Below are 16,756 nucleotides of genomic sequence, written 5' to 3'. Positions count from 1 at the left end.
AGGAGGTCCTTGGGTCAGCTTGGGTTCGTCTTGTAATTGTTGTGTACGAGGGCGGGACTTGTTCTGGGGGCTGGTTGGAGCTAGTGCTATCGCGCCTGTGCGTGTGTGTGTGAGCTAGCTGAGGAGCTAGCTGACGGACAGCAGAGTTCATTTGAGCTTGTGTTTGGCACTTTTTGGGAGAGTTCTCACTCAAGGGACATTGTTCTGGTTTCTCTATTTTATAGATGTGATGTTGTTTTTTGTGGGTTTGTTGAAAAACCTGATAAATCATATCTTTGTGTGAGGCTGAGTGCCGAGGCACAGTGTTGAAGAGGCATTGCGCCTTTTTTTCAGTTTATATTGAAAGTGATTGCTTGGTTTAAAGTTATATTAGTCATTTCTGATGTAATGAAGTTAATAGTTCTCTACTGAAGCATGTTGTATATGAAGTGTGTTTATAACACACAAGAAGAATAAATCTTCCAGTTGAATGAGAAGGAAGCTCAACGTGTGTCTCGTCATTCCCATTCCACAGCATCACACGTTGAGGGAAGATCTAATACATTACCCTCAGCCATCCAAGGTTGCAGGGTAACACATACTTTAACCATCCAACAAATTGCTTTGCACAGAAGTGCTTCGGTACAGGGAGACTGAATTTGAACAAAAGATGAAGGGAGAGACCAGTGGCAGGCTGAGGAAAGAGAGCTTGTAGGATCTCTCTTGGTATAGGGGCTGAGAGAGATCACACAGGGGACTAGAAAATAAATCTAACACTAAAGAATAACTAAAAACCAATTAACCTAGAGTAACAACAAATAACTAGACAAGAAATAAACATATAAGATCAAATCACAAAGAAAGGACTGCACCAAAGAAAATCAAAAACACGGCTGATCTAATCAAGGAAAAGGATCTAAAGAACACAGAAATTAACAAAACCCAAAATTTGAATTAAGCTAAAGAGCTAAAATAATGTCCTATGCTACACCTGCTTGAAAATATTTCCAAAAGCAAAATAAAGTTATATTGCTTTTCTTAATATCTGGTTATGTGTAATTATTAGCATGTCTTCCAGTTTGAAACACAATTTATAATGATGCATATTGGTCAAACATCTAACCCTAATATGCTAAAGTATCTCAGGGGTTACATATATTTAAAAAATGGCTAAATAACACCACAAACACATTTTTCTTCATTACAATGTATAAAAAAAATGTCCTAATTACTTTTAGGAATATATATTGTTATATTATTTACTGAAAATGAATATGACACAAATATGATTACTTACCCTCCAGGATGCTGGTTCTGGTGACTGGCATCTGAGACTGGTGACCAATACGTTTTCTGATCAGTCTGAAGAATCGACCGAAGACACTCTGAACCGAATTATGTGATCTAGGAGCTGACATCAGACAAGGCATTTGATAAAATGTTAAATTTATGAAAATCCTTTTGCACATTGCTTGACATGGTTGTCTTTCTTTGAGCTTAAATCTTTGTGTGTCTTAAATCAGACACTCTACGTTTGAAAATTGTTTCATGTGTTGTTCTTACACGGTTCTCTCAGTTCTCCTATCAGACTACAGCGATCCATCATGACACCTGTGCCACAAGAAGCTTGATGATGTTTTGCTGCAGGAATAAATCTCACTACTGGAAAATAAGTAGGAAAAAACTGCATATGATTAGACACGCATCATAGTAAATACTTTCTTTTATGAATTTAGTTCTGATGAGGATGAAAACTTGTGAGACGTGAGTGCAGTGAGAGAACAGAAATTAAATCTACCCTGTTACAATGTCAAGAACCACAACTTCCCACTAAGAGAAACAAACAATGATCTTTTTTCACCTTTGTATCTCAAGCATATGCTACAGAATCAAATCTATTTTGCATTACATGACAACAGCCTCTACTGTTGCATCTTGAACCAGATACCCTAATTGTCAAATAAGAGAAAAAAAGGAGACATACACAGAAACTATTCCTACCTGAAAGTACGAGTTACCAAACAGAATAAGAGAATACCCTCTCTTTTTTCTTTATTAACTTATAGCAGATGGGTGGAGCTTGAGGTTTGACCTGTGTTTAAACCAATGATCAAAGCGAGTTCATGTCAGTTTCCTTTTTCATAAACTGTTTCATCTAGGCCTGCACTCTTCCTGTCAGATACGTGTTTCACGACAAACCTTTAAATATCAGATATGCACTTTCCCCCCCAATTTTCAAGGGAGCTGCAGAATTTATGTGGCCTATCGTTAGTAAACTTTTTGTCAGCTTCGCTAGGAGCTTGGAAAACTTTTTTAGCCCACAAAACAACCAATACAATATAATCCCTGCGATGCATGTAATCACATGCAAATTATGTCTTTGGTCAAAAATGACTGCTGAGGCTCTGTGTCTAAATTCACCTTGAAATGTCTATATTTCAAGGTGAATACTAGAAATATAAAACTGACTTTTCTTAACAAAAGAAAAGTCAGGTTCTGTCGTTAATTTTAGTCCACCTGCAATGAATGCACAATTAATTAAACATCACTTCACTGAGAATAGGAAAGACAGGAGAGCGTAGTGACTTTGAATGTAGCATTGTTGAAGCTATGAAATGGAGAAAATATTCAGTGACTTTGTTGTGCATAATTTAGGCAATCAGACGTGCAAATTAAAGTCTGCTGGGTGAGATCAATCTATTACTGTATATTACTCACAAACATGAAGCCACTAAAGAAAACCTCAGAGCCACAGTGTTTCTCTGCACTCTGCAACCCAACAGTGTGCTTCCTGCTTCAAAGCGCTCTGACACACAGAGTTTGTTACAAAAGCTGTTGCAATCACAGAACAATTGCTGGGAAGGTGGCTGAATTTATGACAACAGGCATTCACATGAATAACTTCCCATTTCTTAATGTTTACTAAAAGGTAAAGATTATAAAACTAAAACTAAGAAGCATAAACACATTCACACTTCTCTATTGCTCCTTAGTTATAGGATGAGGCATCATGTTTTTTAAGTTATCAGCTTTAAAATGTATTGTTTTTACTTCTTTTTTAATGTAATTATTACACATGCATAATAAAAAACAGACTGAGGGAGTTAGCTCCTGTTGGAAAGTCGTTTGTTTCTCCAAACTGTTTGTCATTTCATATTCCTAGCGGGGTATTGAAAACCAAGATCTTCATGCAACCCCATTTCAAAAACCTTTAGAAGTCTGTTTTCCCTTTGTTGTTGGAAGATGTAAGAGTTTATGGGAAGCAAAGTCACAAGAGTTACCAAAGCCAGAAGAAAGTTAGGAACCAAGATATCAAAAGTAAATCAGACAAACAGAGGGATAAGAAATAAAAAGTTTTACTTTAATTCAAGTAATTTCAGTGGAAATACTGGACATTCCATTATAAATCAAAGCGTTAGGAAAATATATGTTTTGTATAGTAATCTCAATGCCGAAATTGAGGAAAAAAGAAACGCTAGCTATTTTGAGTGTTCAAAGATGAGTTTATTTTTTGTACAGACTCTGTATAATATGAAAACTGGTTGAGTCAAGCTTTCATGGGAATCACTGCGCAAATGGTTAATTGCATAACCATATTTCTGAGAAGTTCTGCTCATTTGTGTTGTGACATGTCAGCTGATTAAACACCTCTATGCCAAGGAGCACTAAAGAAGTAATTCATGCAAGAGGAGGCCCTGCAGTACTGAGTCACTGAAATGGTATTGAGAAACCTGATATTTGTGCTTAAGACATTTGTTTTGGATTAGTCTAAAGGTCTAATGTGATATTCTAATTTTCTGAGACATTAATTTGGGGATTTCTTTAACTCTAAACCATAATCATAAAAATGCAACAAATTAAAACTTAAAATACTTCACTTCTGATACATCTGTAAAGAAATATTCCGTGTTTTTAGATGCAGTAGTACAATCAGCAAGGAGATAATTTGCAGCCTCCACCTTTAAATATATTTATCTCATGCTTGTTCACAGTATCAGTAACCTCATTGACTCAGCAGGATACCTGGAATGACTTATGGGTGTGTTGGGTTTCTAGTACACTATTAAGCTTCTAATAGTGTACTAGAAGTTAATTATTTGTCTTATAGAAATAGAATTTTTGTCAAAGGTGTGTTGGATCTGATTAGTTATGTTTGACTGCTATTATCGTGACCAGAACCACACATACAAATATACATATAAATACCACTAAGCAGAGCTGGGTACTTATTCATGTTGGGTCGAAGGTTACATAGAGAAAAAACAACAAATAGTAACTGACAATTTGTTTAGAAAATGTTACCTGAACATAGTTTGAAAAAATAACTGTTTTACTAATATACAGCAGAAAAGTCAAGGAAAGCTGGGACTTAGTTTTCCAAATTTATTTTAAATGGAACATTTTCGTGTAAAATATCATCTTAAAATACCATGTTTAAGGAAGCATTCACTCAAAATCTGATTCATTCATATCAGTAAAAACAAGATCAGGTAGAAAAGAAATGTTCCTCGTTCTGATATTGAAAACCGGGAAACATGGAAACTCTTAGATTCCCAGATCCTCTTTTCGCACACTGCTGTCCAGCAGTGTATTTCCAGCTGCAACACACTCTGGCACACGTGAAGCTGAAAGAAATCAGATAAATGAACTTGAGAAACTGCATAAATTTACAATAAATAAATACCAAAACAGCACTCTGAATACCGTTCTGATCATTGAGCCATGATGCAGCCTTCATAGACAGAAGCTCCCACTCTGCTTTTTTATCAGTCTTGAAGCTATGAAGCCAGATCAGAGCCAGAATCGTTGTCCATACTTCCTGTTTCACCTAATTATAATACAAAACAAAACTCATAAAAACTGAGCCACAAATCAAAGAGTATCACTGTGTAAAACAAGACATTGTTTGTTGTTCACACATGTGAATGTGCCCATGAATGGGTGAATGACACTTTGCTGTACAAGTACAGGCCATTTTGCAGTTTACTGGAAGTTACCTGGAAATTACCAGCAGTGACTGCCTCTTTTATGTCTGTAGTTCCAGTTAATCCCAAAATAAAATTTCCTGGGGCCTTATTTAATTTTATTGCAACTTTAGTTGATGAATTGAATATGTTTTTAAATGAGTCTGTATCATATTTTTTACATTCATTTGACAAAATCTACCTCTCCAGGCTTTGCCTTTTCCACCTCCTCTTTGGTCTTTCCCAGCACAGCAGCCAGATCTTCATCAAGCATCCAGCAGCCAGTAGCTTTCTGCAGGGACACCAGCTGCAGCAGAGGGTCTTTACGGGTATTCTTCTTTTCAACACGCTTTGAGTCTGAAAAAACATGTAACAGCTGTTTCTGATCCTTTTGATGCATGTTAAAATGTGTTGGCTTAATTTCAAAATCAGCTCATTGAAATCTCTATCAATTTTTGGAGGCTCAAAAATCATTCAGTCACTTCCTGAAATTTTCTTCTCTTAAAATATATTTTTTTTGCTTGTTGGTTTCTCAATTTTGTTTCCCAATTCAGTGTTGAAGGATATTATTAAAAATGATCCCTAAGGAACGGGAAATTTAGGTAGAACAGTCTGAAAAAGACTACTGTTTTAGAATTACTAAGAAGAAAAGCTAATCCATAAAAAAATCTAAGGCAATTTCTCTGCATTCTTATCTATTTTCATACTGGACCTGGCAAATGGTTTTAAAACGGGGTCTGGTTTAAGCATAAAACCACCAAAGATTGCAACGCAACTCATGTTTCATGTGGTTTCATGACTACACTGTGACGATAAAACTTAACCATGTATTGCATTGCTCAAATGTTTAATAAATCTTTACAAACCAAGACTGGAACATTACAAACATTTCTAAATAAAATCTGTGTATAAAAATACAAAATACAAAATCTTCCAGAAACAAAAGAAATAGAATTTTTTTTCTATTTATTATAAATGAGCTCTGGACCTCTTTTGATGTCAACTGTTACGGCCAGTGGCCGTGTCTGTTTTCTTTTCTTTCTTTTCTGTATATCTGCAGCTTCTAATCAAGTTGACTCCATTTGGAAGTGGATGCAGCCATGTACTCCCTGAGGCCTACAGCGATTGGCTCACCAATTGCCAGCTCCACCAATCCCTGAAGAGGACTCCCTTTTAAAACCCCAGACTGTTTCTTTGTTCAGACAGCTTGCTACTTTGTTGGGTGTTTGGGTGACATGGCTGTAAACTTGCTTTGTTAGCTCTAATAACTTTTGTTAGCTTTGATAGCTCGTGTAACTCACTTTGTCCCTGTGGGGGATCTTTGTATCTCGACTAGAGATTTGTAGTTTGTTTTTGTTTAACCTGTACTGAAAGTCCATTTTTGTTTCGTTAAGATCTTTGGTTTACAACTCTGATTGTTTTGTGGATTTTGTTTTATTTGGTACATTTTTGTTGTAAGTCCCTACACTTTGATTATTGTTAATTTTTACCTTTTTATTTTTGTCAAAACCGAGCAATAAACCTTTAACTGTTAAATCTTTAACATCCAGGTTTCTTTAATGTTACTTCTCTTTCCCCCTGGCTGAGCTGGGTCGTAACATCAACACTTACCACTAACTGAACGTTTTGGAGCATCAGTTTCTGAAGACTTCTCATGAGGTTTCATGAAGACACTGAACCTTTTCTTCATTTGAGAAAATACATTTGTGCCAGACTTCTTGTGGCTGGAAGTTGCTGACAAAGAAAAGTAAATGCAAGTTTTGTTGCAAATTAATAATAAACAGTTTGACTTACAATAAAAGTTTACTTCCAAAACAACAAGCACAAATGATACAATTTTTTTTGACTGAATTACTTTTTAAGATGTGAAATTTAAAAAGATTTAATATGCAGCAGATTTGCTGATGAGTTGTTCATTTCATAATCGACCTCTGAAATGTAAATTAACACAAGACGCCAAATAGGCATGGTGGATGGTTCAGGATACTTCATAATAACACAAGAAAAGTTTTTTTTTTTTTTTTTTTTTTTTTACATCAGGATGGGGATATAGCATTTAGTGATTGAAGATTATTGTGCTGTTGATGCACTTGAGCTATGCATTTGGTTTTCATAATAAAAGCCTACAACTGTATTGTCATGTGTAGCTTTAATAGCTCACTGGTGAAGTTAAATAGAACAACAACTCATAAAACACTGTTTTAAACCTTGATACATTGAGAAAATCCCAAACTTTAAAATATTTCAAAAACAGTCAAAAAATAAATATGTTGTTTTCCTTTTGCATTTTAGGACTGACTTTAATATTTATTCTGAGTTGACCCAAGTATATAGATTCTGTAAACAAGCATGTACACTTTATGAATGGATATAACATCAGTACACAAACTATTATACGTTTACAATTTTACATTGCATTTGCCTTGTTGCTGTATTTGCAAAAGCAAACGGTGTAAAACTAAAGCAAACTCATAGCCAGAGATTACTTACATCTGAGTGGGACGCTCTCTGCTGAGCCTTCTCCAGTCTCTTCTACAATAAAAATGAAAAGTTGTTGAATAAATTGAAGGGAAAAAAAAACAAAAAGAAAAAAACAATGCCTTCCTAATTTTCCTGGAGTCACAGCAATAAATTAAAAAATTTGAAAAAACTAGAACAGTGACAAACAGCTTGAGACAACACAACCACACAAAGTGAGGAAAATGGTAAGAAAAGTAAAAACAAATGTACAAATCTTCTCCCATATGACTGAAGCTAAGCGTGACATGTTGCTGTCTTCAAGCCTCCCTGACAACCTCAAGGTAAAACTATCTATATGCTGATTGGTTGTGTAGTAGACTTTGTTATTGTCCCACAAGAAATTATCTGGCGAGGTGCCATGAACTATTTGAAACAGCAGGACATTTTAAATCAAAGTCTCTCCCTGTTCCTGCAAACTAGAAGAGGTTATAAATGAAGAATGTTGATAAAAAAACAAAACATATATTTAAATCAACACAGAATTTGTTCACCAAACAGTCAAAGTCAAAAATCCTGGGCCATCTCAGGATGTAAATCCTAAAGGCAACCTATAGGGCGAGCTCAAGAGAAGAGATTGTGGATCATCTACAGAGATTGTACAGAGAAGAACAAAGATCCCACTCTGTTTTAGCCGCTATATATTCTGAAATGCAAAGTGAGAAGACACTAGTCCCTTTTACATATTGTTAAAAGTACTAAAAACAGTGGTGCAAGTGGTTGTGGTACATTTGATTTAATACAAAAACTCTCTCATGTATTTTCACATGGAATAAGTTAGAAAAATAGTTTAGAGTTTTCTAAAATTTTCTTACCGTAATGTCCTGAGGAGCCATCCCAATCACCTAAAGCAACTGACCTGCAGCGTAAATCTAAAATGGATGTGAAAGAATTATTAGAATTATTATTATTTGTCCCTCCGGTTTGGTAAATAAGTCATGCAGCCAACTAACCCAAATAAAAACATAAACAAATGAACAACAGACGGACAGATAGACATCATTTTTAGTGGATGCGAGTGGAGGATTTTCACATTTACGTTTTCCAGTAGTTTTTTCTTTAAGTTTTGCTGCTGAGGCAAATTAATCTTGTCCTATGCATCGTTGCAAAAAGTTAATGCTTTGTAATTTCTTGTAAATCTGTAAATACGCATGAAGTACACATAATTAAAGAAAAATGTACATTCTCTTCAAAGTGNATTTTTATCATGACATTATGGAAAATAATGAACTTTATCACAATATTCTAATTTTATGACCAGCACCTGTAATGTATTGTGCAAGTAGAAAGTGCAATACATGCTACTGATTTGAACGATATGATTAAAGTACACTGTGAATGCTGTGGCTGTGCAGGAAATCTGTGACTCATATTTGTGCTAAATGCCAATCAAGATTACTGGGACACCAATATTGATGGAAAACGTACCCAAGTATATAGTGATGGTATTTTTCAATTTGCAGTGATTACTTGTTGATGGAGCAGTTCCTCATTAAAGTTTTACTTACCCCTATAGTTTGAAACCCATAGATTTGGAGTCCACATGTCTAGACCTGAACCTATATAAAAAGAAAAAGTAGTATTATTGTGATATTTGATAAAAATAACTATTTTCAGACAGTTCTATTTTACTTTGGGGAATACATCACTGAATACCTACTTAAACATCTTTAGGTTTGATTCAAATTATGTCAGAATATAGTCTAATCTCTAAGGCCAAACATTTTCCTAATTTCTGTTCACTAATTAGATTTGGATAGGATAATACTAGATTTTCTTAGTCTTAATTTGCTAAATGGTTGAAATAAAAAAGGAGAAAAAAATAAGTCACTCACATCTAAGGATAGGTGTTGGGACATTTCTGCGCACCAGAGGTCCTTGAACCGACTCGCCGTTGTCCTTGACAGCGATGAAGGCAGTGAAGGAACTGCTCACTCCTGATTGGACGCTGAGCTCCACCACCTTCTTCTTCATTTCTTCATCTTGTTGTCCTCTTTGTGTCCTCTTTTCCGACTCCAGAGAACGAATCATAGTGCGAGCAGCCAGCCTGTGGACTGTTAATCTGGAGACAGGAAGGAGAAACATCTAAAGATGGAGCTGAATTTCTCTCAACATAAACATCAAGCCCACTCTCAGTGACTTTTCCCTATTTGTTTTAGTTTGTTGTTGAATTTGTCTCAAGATTGCTTTCTCATTCTTGATGAGATGAAGAAAAACACCACAGTGCTTGGCCAGAAGCTTGCACTCTTTGCTCTGCTTGGGGAACTCCAGAGTAGTAGATATTGATCTACAAGAATTTGAGTTTTGAACATATTAGTGGTCATTCTTGGCTCCACACACCACTTTTGCTAATTTTCTTTCATTAAAGAGACTTTAAATGTCCCAAAAGCTAGATGATTACATGAGGAATCAGGACATTCATCCCCCCTACAAAATAACCGAAAGGGAAATGGAAATAAGATTTTAATTTCCTGTTACAAAGGACAAAATACTTTAAATGACATTGTTTGTGAGCAAGATGGAAACATTAAAACACTACCTGGTTTTTGTGACAATCATGTGGCAATTGCAATATGGTTATTGATTTAAACCAACAATCTAAGCAGCTTTACCCAGAGTCCTCTGCAGGTTTGAGATTGAAGTGCAGCTGGCTCCGAGAGGGATGACCGTCCAGGCTGTACTTCACTGTCACACTGCAATCTGCTTCCCCTGAACTCTGAGACATAATTTTATTTGGAGGGAAAAATACCTTTGAAATGTTTTAAATATAAGCAATCAAGATGGTTAAGCAGGAAGGAAACAGAGGTGACCCTACCTGTCCTGTAAGCTGAGCATAAATCAGTGACCTCTCACCCTCGAATATTGCTGTAATGGGTGGAGAGAGAACGGTGGCCGACACTCCCTTTGGTAAATCCCAGGAGACAGAAATGTCCTCCACAATGGGCTGCAGTGCAAACCTGAGTGACTGCATCACCTGTGATTCACACAATAGTTGTGAAATGATTTACTTTTACTATAATCACATTCTGATGATTTTTTTTTCACCAACTCATTTTTTCTTTTTACCTTTGGTTGCATCCTGTCAGCCCCTGTGATGAACTGAGCGTGACCTCCGCCCTCTTTGGCTATCCCGTTGATGAGAGCAGAGCTGGCTCCTTCTCCAATCCCAAAAGAGAAACACCTACGATACAAGAGTTTGATTTCAAATTCACAATAGCATCAGAACGTGAACCAGACTTGGAATCTGTGTGTTTATGGTTTCACCTGTGGGAGCCTGCATTCTTCTTAACAAGATCAGTAACTTCTTTGGTGTTTCCCACCTCTCCGTCAGTGAAGACAAACAACTGAGGGAGGAGAAAACACCAAAAACGTCAGAACCAAACAGGAGCTGAAAGTCTTCAGGATCATCTGTTTGAGAGGAGTCTATCTTTGATACTTTAGTAACAGAAATTACTAAAGTGACAATTATGAGCTTTAAAGAAAACCAATTAATTCCATGACAAGGTGGAGCACAAAGAGTTATTGTGGTGGAAAACTGCAGTATTTTCATAAAATTTGAAATAATAACTCTGACTAGTGGCTCTTCTAGATCAGTGGTTCTTAACCTGGATTCGATCGAACCAGGGGTTCGATGAGTCGGTCTCAGGGGTTCGGTGGAGCCTCTGCCGCGTAAAGACTTGTGTAAAGTTGTGATGCCGTCCCGCTTTGCCGCCTCCACTTGCTGCAGAGGATCACGTTACATTGCTTAGCCAATCAGAGCTGCGGAGGAGCACTGATTGAAGGAGTTCCACTCTCAGCATGGATTTGAACGTTTTTACCAGCTTAGCTTTCGGTGTACTTCTAAATCTGTTCCTTAGTCGCATGTTTTTGGGGTTGCTACTGCCTCTACCGGCGTGGGGGTGGTAACACAACTAATATAATTACTAAATCAGAATAGGCCTACCTCAAATTATTTTTGTGTGTCGGGGTGGTGGGGTGGGTAGAGATCATAACCCACTACAGAAGGGTTCGGTGAAAGCGCATATGAAACTGGGGGGTTCGGTACCTCAAAAACGGTTAAGAACCACTGTTCTAGATAAACCTCCAATATCAGTGTGTAAATCTGACCTGCCGAGGATGTTTGGGAATGCAGGCTTGGCTGTAAATGTGTTTGAGAGGCTGAAGAATGTCTGTTCCTCCAAGAGTAGCCGCCATCCTGTTAACCTTCTTAAGAGCCTCCTCCATGGTCTTCTCACTGTACTCCACACTCGTACTGTAAAAATATAGGGAACATGTTAATGAAAACAATTTCAATAAATATCAAAAGCCACAAAACATGTAACTGTTTCTTGAAATGATACCCAAATCACCAGTTTTACATGAAATCTGCTGTGGACATAGGTAGTAAAAAAATCTAATGGAATTCTGTTTAGGGGTCAGATGTCACTCACAGGAAGACGTGCTCAAAGGTGGATCCAAAACTGTAAATATTGAAGTAGCAGCCCATTGGTAAACTCTTCAACAGGAGCAGCAGAGTGTCCTAAAGAAAGACAGGAAGTAAACAAGATTATTTGAGAGATGAAAGTGGTTTCACATAAAGTTCAGATTTCTTTTTATTACATAAAAATCTTGTAAAAATTCTTAAACAATTAATGTCTTATCCAGACCATTCAAATCCCATCAAATTAGACTTTGACAATGTTAAAGTAGCGGAAATCTGTCTCTTATAGGATGAACTCCTACCACCTTCCCCACATAATAATATCAAACATTGTCTCAAAACATGGATAAATACCCGTGCGCTGCTAATGCGAGTTCCTGGTGTGCTTCTGTTCATAGGACAATCCATACTTCCTGATCGATCCATTAAGAACACAATCTCTCCACGGGATGATATCACTGATTGGGGGAACTCAGGGTACAGGCTAATCATCACCGCTGGATCACCCATCAGAGAGCCTGGAACACAGGAGTAGGTATGAGAAAAGAAAACCAACAAATTTTCTGACATTCTAGCATTTAATATTCAGTAACGCCTAAACTAATCTGTTCTCACCAGGTTTGGCAGAGGCCTGTCCTGCCTCCACCACAGCAGAGGGCTGGTGGGCGTCTTTGTAATAAATCAGTAGCTCAACGTCTCTGTCAAACTTGTGTCCTGCACCCAATTTAACCTACAGTTGAAAACAAGAAACAAGAAAACTGAAGTGATTTATCTTGTATGTAATAACTACATCCAGCTGTAACATTAGCTCTCTACCCACCGTGGCCTGAGTTTGATCAGCATTGAGGTACTGAAGAGGCTCCAGAGAACAACTGGACTCTATTTTAGAGATTGGACGAGGAGAGGAGACCTGGGCAGAAAAGGACAGACTGTAAGGCACCAGAGAGGCTGGAACTGAGGTCACCTGGACACTGGGACCTTCACTACCTGGAAACAACATGAGAGAAAAATGGGAGNAGTACACATAATTAAAGAAAAATGTACATTCTCTTCAAAGTGAGTTTTTTTCTGCTCTTACCGCTACGTCTCAAAAGGCCACTATATGAATCAGACTCCTGTGAATCTAAAATAGAAAAGGCATTAGTTTCTCATGTCAGGCATGGAACCAACTCAAACAAACAAGTTTTATGATTAAGAGGTCCTCACTGCATTTTGTTTTGTTCTTACTGTGTTTTGATTTCGACCGGAAGAGGACTGATCCATAGTCTTTGCCAAAACAAGAGCAAAGACTCGAAATTAGCAACCATTAAAATATTACATTCAATACCCATTTTTATTTCAGTTACCAGGTGATGCTTTTGAGTAATAGTGCAGAGTAATAATAAAAATGAAAACTACACTATTTTCACACAAAAAACAACTCCTAGTCATTAACTTGCCTAACACAATTTACAATTGAAATTCTTAAAATGTAAGAAAATAGATAGGATATTATTGCTAAAAAGTCTTTAAACCTATGCGTAAAACTTGACATTGATTGGTTTCCATTCTATTAATCCATTAACTTACCTTGTCTTACAGGACGTGATTTTAATGGCTGAAAAGTATCTCCTGAGTTTAATAAATAAAACAATTTAAAGTTAACAGATCATGCAAAAAATTAAGAATCGGTATCATTTAAAGAATATTCAATATTTTGTTTTACTGTTTCCAAGAAGTAAAGAAAATGTTACATTCAAATCGTTCAAAGTAAAATAGTAAACTAACTTAGCAGCACCATGAAATCTAGTATACTTTAAATAATATTTAAGACATTAATTTAAGCGCTTTACTTACCACATGATTTTTAGAGTACCGTATTTTCCGCACTATAAGGCGCATCAGATTATAAGGTCACCTTCAATGAATGGCCTATTTTAAAACGTTTTTCATATATAAGGCGCACCGCATTATAAGACGCATAGAATAGACGCTATAGTAGAGGCTTCCAGTAGTCTTTTCTTTAAGTTTTGCTGCTGAGACAAATTGGTCTTGTCCTATGCATTGTTGCAAAAAGTTAATGCTTTGTAATTTCCTGTAAGTCTTTAAAAACGCATGGAGTACACATAATTAAAGAAAAATGTACATTCTCTTCAAAGTGAGTTTTTTTTTCTGCTCTTACCGCTACGTCTCAAAAGGCCACTATATGAATCAGACTCCTGTGAATCTAAAATAGAAAAGGCATTAGTTTCTCATGTCAGGCATGGAACCAACTCAAACAAACAAGTTTTATGATTAAGAGGTCCTCACTGCATTTTGTTTTGTTCTTACTGTGTTTTGATTTCGACCGGAAGAGGACTGATCCATAGTCTATGGCTGGCAAAACAAGAGCAAAGACTCGAAATTAGCAACCATTAAAATATTACATTCAATACCCATTTTTATTTCAGTTACCAGGTGATGCTTTTGAGTAATAGTGCAGAGTAATAATAAAAATACAAATTGTACACTATTTCCACACAAAAAAACAACTCCTAGTCATTAACTTGCCTAACACAATTTACAATTGAAATTCTTAAAATGTAAGAAAATAGATAGGATATTATTGCTAAAAAGTCTTTAAACCTATGCGTAAAACTTGACATTGATTGGTTTCCATTCTATTAATCCATTAACTTACCTTGTCTTACAGGAAGTGATTTTAATGGTTGATAAGTATCTCCTGAATTTAATAAATAAAACAATTTAAAGTTAACAGATCATGCAAAAAATTAAGAATCGGTATCATTTAAAGAATATTCAATATTTTGTTTTACTGTTTCCAAGAAGTAAAGAAAATGTTACATTCAAATCGTTCAAAGTAAAATAGTAAACTAACTTAGCAGCACCATGAAATCTAGTATACTTTAAATAATATTTAAGACATTAATTTAAGCGCTTTACTTACCACATGATTTTTAGAGAAATACTCTACTTTCATTTGAGTCATAGCTTATGTATTGCAATTTTCTTTAATAATGTACATTGCTTTCTGGAAGCAATGCACATTATTAGCATTTGGTAATAACGTTAACATTTGGTAATAATAGTCTACTATATCTATTCAAATAAATTCTCAAAACTTTTCAATTTCTATTGTGTCCAAGTTAGTAAAGGGAAAAAGAAAACCTTTAAATCTAGTGGTACCACCACAGTACAATGAGCATTTTTTGTAATTAATCAAATATATATCCACAGACTTGGGTAGTTCTTACTTTGCATTCCAGTATAAGTGGTGTTCAGCGATTCATATTCTGTGGCATAATAAAATAATTAAAAAAATTAATTATCGCTCAATCAAATATTATTTACAATACCTATGCCAGTATGTTAGTTACCAGGGGGTGCTTCATATGAATAATATCAATTATATATAAAATGAAGGACAAAAAAAAAAAAAAAAGACTCACCGGGTCCTGGAACACGACGTGAGTTTAATGGTCGATAATCAGAGCCTGAGATTGACAAATAAAATACTTTTAAAAGCAATAGATCATGCAAAAAATAAGAATAATAAATTTGTATCAAGTAGAGATTTCTCAATCTCTCACTATTTTCAAGAAGAAAAAACAAAACACACTAAGATAATTCAATAGTACAATAACTTAAAGGTACCACGACATACTGTATAATAAGCCCTGGTAGAACCCTATTTCCCAATTTGTCATTAATTTTCACTCTTTTTGTGTCTTAGTTTTGTAACCGGGTGGTTTTATTGGAAGATGTAGTTTACATCTAGTGGTTGTAAATTCCCACCGTGGTTTGGGCCTTTGAACACATCTAGGCCCCGTTCCCCACCGTCACTTCCGTTCACAGCCTTGTCGGGCTCATTAAGCGTATATAGGCACCGGGTGTGCACGCCAATCTGTGTGTGTTTGTTTGGTCCGTTAGTTGAGTTGGCTCTCAGGTCAGATGAGCGCTGGCGCCGTGCTCATCGGGTTGCTGTGAGTGTTCGGATCGTGGACACTTAATACTGGTAGGATAAATGGATTTTTCATGTCATTACTCTACCTGTCTATTATTGTCAGCAGATGTGTCATTGTTTTCTTTTGGTATTGCAGACTGCTGCTGTTGCCTATTATGCTCCCACAAACCATTCAGAACCACAAACCGTGCAGAACCAGAACAGCATAGCTCCTTATTTTTATTAGCGTGTTGGGCACAGCCTTAGGACGGGGTTGGGGCAATGCGGGATTTGTTTTTTTTTCCTAACATTATTTTGTGTTATTTTGTGTTTCTACTAATCTGGTTTGCATTCGTTTGGTTCCAATTGCTTCTAGTCTTGTCCTGGGTTTTTGAGCCTATTGCGTTTTAAATTAGAATAATAAAGTCTATTTTTAATATTGTAAAAGAATGTATAAATAAAACATATTTTGTATACTATTTCTGTTTCCTCATTCTCAGCCAGACCTACCTGGGTATAATTAATTGGGAAACTCTAGACCACTTGATATTTCAGTAGTCTACCAGTTGGCTTTAGGGCCACGTCCTCAGTCACAATCCGGGTGCTTTCCCCCGTGTTACAATTTTCTGGCGTTGTTGGCAGGACCTGGCTGTTGGAACAGATAGTATACATATTTTTACATTCATTTCTGATACCGATAGTGTTGGTTCTGTGGTAGTGGTGCTTTAGTAGAGAGCATTATTGCTGTATTTATTCATTGTTTGGAGCGCTTAGAGTGTGGGAGCATAATAGTGCAACAGTAGGCACACCGTGGGACCTGGCTGGATATTTCCGCCTGTGAACGAGGATCAGCGTTCCTGGTGCGATGGCTGAGGAACTTCAAGAACTCCGGGCTCGAGTCCAGCAGTTGGAGGCCGAAAGGAGCCGTCTGCAGCAGGAGAGGGATTCTGCACG

At 36.5% G+C, this 16,756-nt stretch overlaps 2 protein-coding genes across 2 annotated transcripts in view; both read right to left on the bottom strand.

Annotated features, from left to right (window-relative positions):
• The window catches only part of LOC103145396 (von Willebrand factor A domain-containing protein 5A-like), a 36,526-nt gene extending 23,646 nt beyond the window's left edge, over nucleotides 1-12,880 (bottom strand). Inside the window, exons 1-11 of the mRNA XM_016676733.1 lie at nucleotides 12,701-12,880; nucleotides 12,496-12,610; nucleotides 12,235-12,398; nucleotides 11,891-11,979; nucleotides 11,568-11,712; nucleotides 10,725-10,804; nucleotides 10,527-10,641; nucleotides 10,276-10,434; nucleotides 10,073-10,176; nucleotides 9,296-9,522; nucleotides 8,969-9,019 (exon numbers count right to left, since the gene is read on the bottom strand). Coding sequence (XP_016532219.1) covers nucleotides 8,969-9,019; nucleotides 9,296-9,522; nucleotides 10,073-10,176; nucleotides 10,276-10,434; nucleotides 10,527-10,641; nucleotides 10,725-10,804; nucleotides 11,568-11,712; nucleotides 11,891-11,979; nucleotides 12,235-12,398; nucleotides 12,496-12,610; nucleotides 12,701-12,880 — 1,429 coding nt within the window. The remainder of the gene's footprint in view (nucleotides 1-8,968; nucleotides 9,020-9,295; nucleotides 9,523-10,072; nucleotides 10,177-10,275; nucleotides 10,435-10,526; nucleotides 10,642-10,724; nucleotides 10,805-11,567; nucleotides 11,713-11,890; nucleotides 11,980-12,234; nucleotides 12,399-12,495; nucleotides 12,611-12,700) is intronic.
• Nucleotides 3,320-16,756, bottom strand: part of LOC103145395 (von Willebrand factor A domain-containing protein 5A-like) — an 18,579-nt gene continuing 5,142 nt past the window's right edge. Inside the window, exons 11-23 of the mRNA XM_016676732.1 lie at nucleotides 15,309-15,353; nucleotides 15,114-15,152; nucleotides 14,540-14,581; nucleotides 14,191-14,235; nucleotides 14,042-14,086; nucleotides 13,450-13,491; nucleotides 12,959-13,146; nucleotides 8,276-8,332; nucleotides 7,434-7,475; nucleotides 6,555-6,677; nucleotides 5,146-5,300; nucleotides 4,684-4,807; nucleotides 3,320-4,604 (exon numbers count right to left, since the gene is read on the bottom strand). Of these exons, the coding sequence (XP_016532218.1) occupies nucleotides 13,034-13,146; nucleotides 13,450-13,491; nucleotides 14,042-14,086; nucleotides 14,191-14,235; nucleotides 14,540-14,581; nucleotides 15,114-15,152; nucleotides 15,309-15,353 (371 nt within the window). The 3' untranslated portion in view covers nucleotides 3,320-4,604; nucleotides 4,684-4,807; nucleotides 5,146-5,300; ... (2 more) ...; nucleotides 8,276-8,332; nucleotides 12,959-13,033. The remainder of the gene's footprint in view (nucleotides 4,605-4,683; nucleotides 4,808-5,145; nucleotides 5,301-6,554; nucleotides 6,678-7,433; nucleotides 7,476-8,275; nucleotides 8,333-12,958; nucleotides 13,147-13,449; nucleotides 13,492-14,041; nucleotides 14,087-14,190; nucleotides 14,236-14,539; nucleotides 14,582-15,113; nucleotides 15,153-15,308; nucleotides 15,354-16,756) is intronic.

The sequence above is a fragment of the Poecilia formosa genome, unplaced genomic scaffold (genome assembly GCF_000485575.1).
Source record: "Poecilia formosa unplaced genomic scaffold, Poecilia_formosa-5.1.2 Scaffold141, whole genome shotgun sequence".
Lineage (NCBI taxonomy): Eukaryota > Metazoa > Chordata > Actinopteri > Cyprinodontiformes > Poeciliidae > Poecilia > Poecilia formosa.
The sequence above is the reverse complement of the archived record's forward strand: the minus strand, read 5'-3'. Positions and strand labels throughout refer to the sequence as shown.